Raw genomic sequence first — 9,595 nt, 5'->3', positions numbered from 1 at the left:
CAAAGTAATTTGCTTGATTTACACTTAAAACACAGCATGAAATTATCAGCCCCTGACATTGTTGTAAAAAAAAAAAAAAAAAAAAAGAAGATTTTTACAAACTCAGTAAATTTACTGGCGGTTGGCAACTCTGAATGGCAGCATATGTACATGGGCCTCTCGTGTCTAACATCAGTATCAAGGACGGCACAGATCACACAGGAGGCTGTAACTGCGAAGTGCATTTAATAAATAGTATATTAATAAATTATAAACAGAAATCACACAGGTGAATGGAGCTCAAGGGAACTCCTGCAATAAGGGGAACTTAATGGATATCATTTCCTGTCACCCTCTACATGCTTGATTGATGGCAATATTCAAATCCATCTCAGTCTGGTCAATCTGCTGGGATATCTGCTGGAGCAGAACCTGAAAACACAAGACCAATCTGTTACATAGGCGCAGATGTGACATAGTAACTTGTTTCTGCGGGATGGTCGAGATTTAAAGAAATATAAATAAATTATATAGATTTTTTATATTATATTGGGGGAGGTGTGTCTGGTGATCAGTATTGGGGAGGGGGTGTCTATTTTTTTTTTTTTTCCACTTCAGACTCTACCTCATAGAGTGCGTGTTTTATGCTCATGTTCTGCGTACCAGCCCATTGCATCTCTATTTTGGTTTGGCATCATTAGTGTCGCTTTTCTTTCCTTTATTTTTATTTATTTATTATATATATTTTTTTTTTATTATATATTTTTTTTTTTTTTTTATTATGTATTTATTTTATTTCCATTTCCCTTTGGTTCTGATTTTTCTCTTTTTTTTTTTTTTTTTTTTCCCTTTTTTCTTTATATTCATGTGCTATTGTAACATGGACGTATACAAATAAAGCAATATGCGTCCATATGTTACTCCATTTGCAAAAGAGCCAAGAGAAAACAACAAAAATTTTCCATTTCAAATTTTTACCCCCCCTTGCCCCTACCCCTCCCCCCCCCCCCCCCTGTCTCACCTTAGACGTTCTTTTCAGACCTATAGGTCTTTCTAATTTCCTTCTAAGGGAGCGTTTAATTTTCTTCCCGTAACTTTTCTGCGTAACTCCATGTTTTCTTGAAAATCCTCCAGTTTTCCCATTTTGTGCTTAGTAAGATATTATTACCCTCTAACCCCTCTTTTAGTTCTTCCATTTTATATGTTTCTTCGACCGCGTCGATCCATTCCCACATTAAGGGGGGGTCTGGGTCTTGCCACCTTCTAGGGATTAATCTCTTAGCGGCGTTCAGGAGGTGCGGTATCAGTGAGTCCCTGTACCTTTTAATGCCTTCTTCTCCCCCATGAAATAAAACAACCCATGGGTCCATCTTTATCTTTTTCTTTGTGATCTCTTCCACGCAACCCAATATATTTTCCCAATACTCTTTTATCTTAGTACAACCCCACCAAAGGTGTGCCATATTTCCTGGTGATCTACACCCCCTCCAACAGTCCCCTGTCTGCCCCTCTTTAAATTGTTTTAATTTATCCGGTGTCATATACCAACCGGCAATGCATTTATAACACATTTCCGCCGTGCGGCTGTCAACCGCGGAGGAGTGAGTCAGAGCCAACATTCTCTCTATTGTGGTCCTATCCCGCTGTGTGCCCAATTCCCTTTCCCATTTTTCAATGAATGGAGGTATATCCGGCTCCCCTATCTTCAGTAGGATCCTATATAGTTTTGAAACAATACCTTTGGATCTTTCTGTGGTACAGATTTTCTCCAGATCTGACAACTGGTCTCCCGACCTCAAAGGGTGTGGAAGACCTTGTATAAAATGGTTTAGCTGCTGATACCTCCACTCATTGATTTCCATTAAATTTTTATTAAGTTTTAACTCCTGCAGTGTTCTAATGTGACCCTCACTCATTATATCTCTTAGTTGTGCAGTGTCTTTTTTAATCCAATGCCCCCCTACTTGTGTCTTACCCGGTGCAAAAAAATCGTTGTTTTTCAGTGCTATGAGAGGTGAGTTGTATTCTTTCTCAATTTTTTTATATACTATATCCCATGTTTTCAGTGCCTTTTTTGTTATCTCGTGTAGATTGATGGGGGTGTCTATTATATTATATATTAATTATAATTATTATAGCTCTCATCTATGGGAGCAATATTCACCAACAATCCAAACAACCTCTCCTTAAAAATAGTTTTTTCAGTCTTCTGGGTTAAATGATGCACAGTGTCACTTAAACTGAAGATTTAGGGCAGAAAGTGGGGCTCAGGATAAAGGGGCATTACCATGTGCTCATTTTATTGATGCAGAGAACAGTGGTATAGAAGTTTAGACTCCAGAGTGTCACAATATGCCCCTAGCCTTCATAGGAGGATCACCGCTGAGTTTAAAGTCCAACTTTAGCCACGAGGAGCAAAAAAAATAAAATAAAAATTATATATATATATATATATCTCTATATCTCTATATCTTTGCGCTGCAAGTGTTAAAAATGCTCTGGTCTAAGGGTAGAGGAATAGGTTGTAATACTTACCTTATCCTTCATTAAAGCTAGACCTTTCCATCTGTGGGGAATGGATGGAGCATGCTCAGAGTATAGGTAGTGCATGGAGCATGCTGCGAGTATAGGGGGTGCATTGGGAATGCATGTCATGTGCTGCAAGCATACAGGGTGCATGGGGAATGCATAGGGTGTGTATGGGGAATGCATGGAGCGTGCTGCAACTATAGGGGGGTGTGTGGGGAATGCATGGCGTGTGCTGCAAGTATAGGGAGTGCATTGAAAAATGTGCATAGAGCGTGTAGATATTAGATTAAAAAAAATTAGTGTCTTTTGGGGGGGGGGGGGGGGGGGGGGGGGGGGGGGGGGGGTTAAGGATACAAGGAGCTGGTTTTTCCTAGGTACAGAATAGACTAGCACTGGCCTTGCCTGAACAGTGTTATAGCCGTAAAAATATGTAGTTAAAAAAAAAAAATACTATATAAAAACGCCAAATATCATGAAATGGAAAACTCATTTGGAAAATATATACATTTTGGAGCATTGACTACTTTTCAGAAAGATACATTGTTTTTAAGGCAAAAAATAAAGCAGTATTTAAGAAAGCTGACCCCCAGTAAGTGATATTTACAGATTTAGAATTCCCCTTCAGCTTATAATGAAAATGTGGTTAGCATCGTGGCAGAATTTGTAGTTTTGAACCCCAAAAACATAAAACAACGTGAGAATAGTCAAAGGCTTCTATAGATTAATGGCACTCACATTTATCTGGTCCTGGCACTGGTAGATCCCAGCCTCTACATCACTTTGCTGCTCTCTGCCAGCTGTTGGGCGACTCCGCTCTGGCTTGGGACTCAAGTCTCTTGTCCTACAAAGACCAACCTGTGTAAAGAAAACAGCAGCAGATGCACCCAAGCATCCAATGTACGGTTCAGTCCATGGAGCACCAATGGCTTGATCTGTTGCAGTACTGTATATGGCAAATGGTTCCTTCGCAATAAGTGTCAAAGTGAACAGCAGTGCCTGTTAATTGACTGCAAAGTTTAATGGTGACCACCCAATCAATGCACTTCAGAACATTCCATTTGCATCTTGCTGGAAAACTTTATTTTTTTAGTGTCAGGTCATATACAATATGTATGACGTTTTTCTAAACTTTAAATATATGTAATGTAAGTATATATTTTTTAGAGCCAATTGTCCCCCTGAGGAGACCGAACAGAGGTCGAAACGCGTCATAAACTGGCATAAAAAAAGGAGGACTACATCTTGTCCAAGTGGTGCTGTGCAGGGAATTACACTAGATTACAGTAGACATTAAAAAAGGTGCATATACAACTATATGTATACGCAATGTAAATATAATAAGGTGCAGGAAACCATTCATATCTGTCTGGAGTCTGGTTGTAAGCCGTTAATGCCATACTGCACATCGCAATAGCAAAAGAAAAATAATTCTCTCTTCAATTAGGAGTACAGTAATAACTTTCAGGATTATTATCCAGCCAGTTTGTGGTTTTAGGATGGACAAGTCTTTTCAAATTAAATCATATGTAAACCATAGACGACATTTAGTTTATTAATGCTCGGTGTATCTGTTTTTTCTCAATGCTGCTGCTGTCCTCCAGCCTTAGTCAATTCCTGTTACATGCCCTCCCTCCAGCAGGGGCGGACTGACCATTCGGGCTCTCGGGCACTGCCTGAGGGCCCCATGCCACTAGGGGGCCCCCCCATCAGGGTTGCCAGCCTCAGAAAAACCAGGGACAGTATGTAAAAATTTGCTTTTTACATCTGTCCCTGAAATGTCCCTTACCGACATCCTTTTGGTCTAACAATCCCAAAAATATAGCTGCCCCGCCTCTCCAGTACCTTTTCAGTGTGTGTATGTGTATTCTGTGTGTATGTATACTGTGTGGCCCCATGATCTCCTTTTGCCCGGGGGGCCCATTATCTCCTTTCGCCCGGGGGGCCCCATTATCTCCTTTCGCCCGGGGGGCCCATTCTCTCCTTTCGCCCGGGGGGCCCCATTATCTCCTTTCGCCCGGGGGGCCCATTATCTCCTTTCGCCCGGGGGGCCCATTATCTCCTTTCGCCCGGGGGGCCCCATTATCTCCTTTCGCCCGGGGGGCCCCATTATCTCCTTTCGCCCGGGGGGCCCATTATCTCCTTTCGCCCGGGGGGCCCATTATCTCCTTTCGCCCGGGGGGCCCATTATCTCCTTTCGCCCGGGGGGCCCATTATCTCCTTTCGCCCGGGGGGCCCATTATCTCCTTTCGCCCGGGGGGCCCATTATCTCCTTTCGCCCGGGGGGCCCATGAGTTGTCAGTCCGCCCCTGCCCTCCAGTATTGACTGACCATCATTGCTTGAATTTTTTTCTTTAAAAACTCACAGAAACTCTTCTGCAAATATACAGTCATTACATTGCATTTCATGACAAAACATTGGATTCCATACCAGTGGCAGAATATGATTGCAACATGCTCTCCGTGTCTGTAGAGAACCACCACTCCATATGACATCTTCAAAGAGACTGTCCAAAACGTGCAAGTCCAAGTACTCAAAGTCATCTGCTGCTGAAGACGTCTGCTGGTCTACCAATGTCTGCAGAGTGGCATGTCCACGCTTGATGTCTTGCAGCTCTAGATCTGTATCAGAGGAACAATGCATTTACTCTGACATCAATGTACCAACCCTCTACAATGTAGAAAGTGTACTGATCTTTCTCTACCTTTCTGATTATACCAATCACAACCTTTAACATGACGCTCCAAAAAGTAGTACACACTGTTCCTGATGCCGCATACACGATAATTTTTCGGCATGAATTTTTTTTTTAAAAACGTCATTCAAAATGATCGTGTGTGGGCTGTATATAGTTTTTCAGTTTCTGAAAAACGACGACAACATTTTTTTTAGAACATGCTGCATTTTTTAACATCGTTTTAAAAAAAATTCGTTTTTCGCGCATGCTCAGAAGTTATGAGACGGGAGCGCTCGTTCTGGTAAAACTACCGTTCATAATGGAGTAAGCACATTCATCACGCTCTAACAGACAAAAAAGCACGAATCGTCTTTTACCAACAAGGAATCAGCTAAAGCAGCCCAAAGGCGAATGGAACTTCCCCTTTAGAGTGCCGTTGTATGTCACCGCGCTTTGTTCATCATTTTTTAAAAACAATTGTGTGGGGGCAACGTCATTTTAATGATGAAGTTGGAAAAAGGTCGTTTTTTGGACATGCTGAAAAACAACGTTTTCTTTCATGACGAAAAATGATCGTGTGTACGCGGCATAACCCTCTCTCTAGCTTTCTAAATACATTTTCCACCACAATATCACACCAACATAACCCTCCATAAGGTCAAAACACTGCCTCCTGATCCCTGTCATACTTCTTTGCTCCCCCCAACCAGAGAATATCATCCTTCAGCATTGCCCTCCTAAAAGTAATATTGTTCAGCTCCTTGCCACTTATATAACCACCATCACCAGGATATCTCACCTTCACACATGGCACTTCATAAAAGGTGGACTACTATATTCCCGACCTTTGCCTTACCCTTCTGATTACACTTGCTGTTGGGATATCACCTTCCAACATGACCCTCCAATAAGGTAGAAAAGTTCTTTGCTTCTCCAGACTGATCTAATCTATTAGGGGACAGCTTTCTCTCTTCACACAGACTCTCAGAACTGATTGTTTATAAACGGCCTATTGGAGGTTGTGTGTAAACTCCCTGTAGCACTACCCCCGAAGGAACTGCTGGTTTGTTTTGGGCGGCATGTTACCTCTATTTCTTCGCCATCTAGGGTATCAGATGAGAGTTGAGAAAAAGTTCAATATCCACACTTTAGACCTTTTTCTTTGCTTTATTTGCCCAACTTGTTAAAAGAATAAGGCCCCTTTCACATTGGGGCATTTTTCATGCGATACAGCGCTAAAAATAGCGCTGCTATACCGCATGAAAAATCATGCCCTGTAGTCTTCAATGTGAAAGCCCGAAGGCTTTCACACTGAAGCGGTGCGCTAGCAGGAACGCTCCAAAAGTCCTGCTAGCCGCATCTTTTACCGCGGTATAGGAGCGGTGTGTTCACCGCTCCTATACCGCGCCTTCCCATTGAAATCAATGGGAAAGCGCGGTAATACCGCGGTATTAACCCTTTTTCGGCTGCTAGCGGGGGTTAAAACCTCACCGCTAGCGCCCGAATATCGCGGTAAACACGATTGTATAGCAGCGCTACAAATAGCGCGGCTATACCGTCACCGCAGCTCGACGCTGCAATGTGAAAGCAGCCTAAAAGTAGTAGTTGAAGAGGTGGAAGGGTAATAGGTTCAGGTGTATAACTTGTTCGGAAACACTCCTGCTTCCGGTAGCTTTTGTCGCCACTCTAGCCAGAGCGAGTATTGTGCACCTGGATAGGCCTTTCTCACTAACTTAGCAGCCAGGATGTCACACAAAATCTTGGTACAGTCTCTGCCACAGACCTTCCCAAAGATGGATATATGCGGTCCAGATACCTCTTGGCACAGAATTAAGCACCCGATCTCTCCTGATCAACTTCTTGTGAACTTAGCACTGACAGGCGACCATCATTCAGCCTTTCAGTAATGGTGCGTCCTTCGATGAAGTTAAAGTTCAATCTGGAAGCCTCTTGTCCCCCCCCCTCTTTTCCTACAGCCTGCCAGGTTGCGTGCTCGGATATGGGTCTGTTATGGATTTTTGGGGGGATCCCACAGCATTTTTTTTATTTTGGTGCGGGGTTCCCCTTATAATCCATACCAGACCTGAAGGGCCCGATATGGAATTTGGAGGGTCCCACCCATGAATTTTGGTGCGGGGTTCCCCTTAATATTCATACCAGACCCAAAGGGCATGGTAATGGACTGGGGGAGGACCCCTGCCGATTTTTCAATGACTGATCTGTATTGCCGGGACCCGACAATTCATGACTTTTTCCCCCCTTTAAAAATTACATTTTGTGCAGGGACAGTTCTAAGCACGGGAAACATGTGCTACTTTACAGGCATACTAAACACACCCCCAGGTACAAAATTTCAAGTAATATTTCACTTTAAGCATTATTAAAATCACTGCTCCCCAAAAAACGGCCATTTTTAAAACTTTTTTTTGCATTGACACATGTCCCTGGGGGTAAGACCCAGGTCCCCAAACACTTTATGACAATAACTTGCATGTTAACCTTTAAAATTAGCATTGAAGATTTCTCCCATAGACTTTTAAAGGATGTTCTGTGGCTTTTTGAATTTGCAGCGAACACCCCAAATTGTTTGCTGTTCGCCGAACAGACTCGAACATAAAGCTCATCCCTAGTTATTACATGAGACCTCCATGGCTGTATGTTTGATCAAAGTCACTGAAACACTCACTTGCCTTCTCCAGATGTCTGGTAACATCCTCTGCCCTGCGCTCAAGGCAGGATAAACGGGACTCTATGCGGGTCAGATAAAGCTGGTGCTTCTCTAAATCCACCTTTAGAGAGTTCTTCAGCTCCTGAATTGAGGCAAAGTAACCCCATTACAAACTGACAAACGTTAAACAGTCTCCATAATAAAAATAATTCTCCAGCTTCAACCAAAAACAACAACTGAGAAACATACCAGCATGTATGCTTGTTGTGTATGTGCAGCATGGTGTGGTAGGCAGTAAGCACACACAATTTGTTGGGTGCACTCTGGCCAAAAAGGGAAACTTCCTAAGGAAGACTTGGTCCCTGCTCTCTCCCTATTCCACCAACCCCCCCCCCCCCCCCCCATATCACTGGCACTGTACCTGACAGATGGGGAACCTGTTCCTACTCCAGCCACTTGCATAAAGCTCAAACTCAGGGGTCAGAGTCTGAAATCGAATGCTTGACCCAAGATGGCCACCAGAGTCACATGGGGTATGTGCATGTCCATGGACCTTTCTTTGTGCACTGGTGCGCAGTCAAGTTGGAACAGGAGGGGGCCATCCCAAAATTGTTCCCACAAAGTTGGGAGCAGGAAATAGTTCAAAATGTCTTGGGTAAGCCCACTCCATAAGAGTTCTCTTCACTAAAACTAAGGGGCCAAGCCCAACCCCACACCATTATCCCCTCTCCACTAAATGATTTTGACCAGTGTACAAAGCATAAAGACAGATGAGCGTATGGGGAGTGGAGGAACTTGACTGGCATGCACAATCCTGATCTCAACCTGATAGAACACCTTTGGGATGAATTAGAGCAGAGTCTGCAAGACAGGCCTTGTTCAACATCAGTGCCTGACCTCACAAATGTGCTTCTGGAAAAATGGGCAAACATTCCCGCAGTGTGCCCCCCTGCCCCAGAGCACCCAACCCCCCCCATTTGAGGGCATGCGGCCTGGTACGGGTCAGGAGGGGGGGCGCTCGCTCGTCCCCACCCCCATTCCTGACCGGCCGGCGTGCTTTGGATACGGGTCTGGTATGGATTGTGGGGGGACCCCCACGTCGGCTTTTCAGCGTGGGAGGGGGGGGTCTCCCTACAACCCATACTAGACCCAAGGGCCCGGTATGCTCCTGGGGGGGGGGACCCATGCCCATTTTTTATTTAAAATTTGGCGTGGAGTTCCTTCTCAGGATGCATACCAAACGCCGCAGCTAGAATTGGCGGGAATCCAAGTCGGATCTCCCGTCGCTTCTATGACGGCTTTGTCTCCATCGCGGCAAGCCAGCTCGGCGCTGGCTCCCGCGATAGGGTTCGTAGGTGCTCAATCTCGCCGAGAAAGGGAGCGAGATTGACACAATATCGCGGTCACCCACTGAAAGGTTTCACAGCCAAGAATTTTTTTTCCCCCAGTAGAGGTTGCAATGGCAGCCCACATAGCCCTCTTGGTGCAGGTTTGCATTAAAACGGTTATACAACATATGCAGTAAATGTGAACCATTTTAGATTTTAAATATCTGTAGTTACGATCAGTCAAGCTTTATAAGAACAGAATTATCATAAATGCATTAACATTGTTCTGGATACTAAAGCAGCAGCCTATGACCATTGCACACTAGTCACCCACCTCTTCTTGCCCCGGCTCATAAGGGACCTTCTTGGGCAGCTCCATGTAAGCAGTTTGATAAACGTTACTCTGCAATTCTGGG

At 44.1% G+C, this 9,595-nt stretch overlaps 1 protein-coding gene across 3 annotated transcripts in view; it reads right to left on the bottom strand.

Annotated features, from left to right (window-relative positions):
• Positions 1 to 206: 206 nt before the first annotated feature.
• Positions 207 to 9,595, bottom strand: part of LOC120909273 (zinc finger protein 567-like) — a 91,907-nt gene continuing 82,518 nt past the window's right edge. For 2 of the 3 annotated variants that reach the window (XM_040321007.1, XM_040321008.1), the window contains 5 exons: positions 9,514 to 9,590; positions 7,870 to 7,993; positions 4,937 to 5,127; positions 3,244 to 3,363; positions 207 to 411 (listed from right to left, as the gene is read on the bottom strand). In XM_040321007.1, the coding sequence (XP_040176941.1) occupies positions 328 to 411; positions 3,244 to 3,363; positions 4,937 to 5,127; positions 7,870 to 7,993; positions 9,514 to 9,590 (596 nt within the window). In that variant the 3' untranslated portion in view covers positions 207 to 327. The remainder of the gene's footprint in view (positions 412 to 3,243; positions 3,364 to 4,936; positions 5,128 to 7,869; positions 7,994 to 9,513; positions 9,591 to 9,595) is intronic. The other variant, XM_040321009.1, reaches the window with a different exon arrangement.

This window comes from Rana temporaria, chromosome 8 (genome assembly GCF_905171775.1).
Source record: "Rana temporaria chromosome 8, aRanTem1.1, whole genome shotgun sequence".
Classification (NCBI taxonomy): domain Eukaryota; kingdom Metazoa; phylum Chordata; class Amphibia; order Anura; family Ranidae; genus Rana; species Rana temporaria.
The sequence above is the reverse complement of the archived record's forward strand: the minus strand, read 5'-3'. Positions and strand labels throughout refer to the sequence as shown.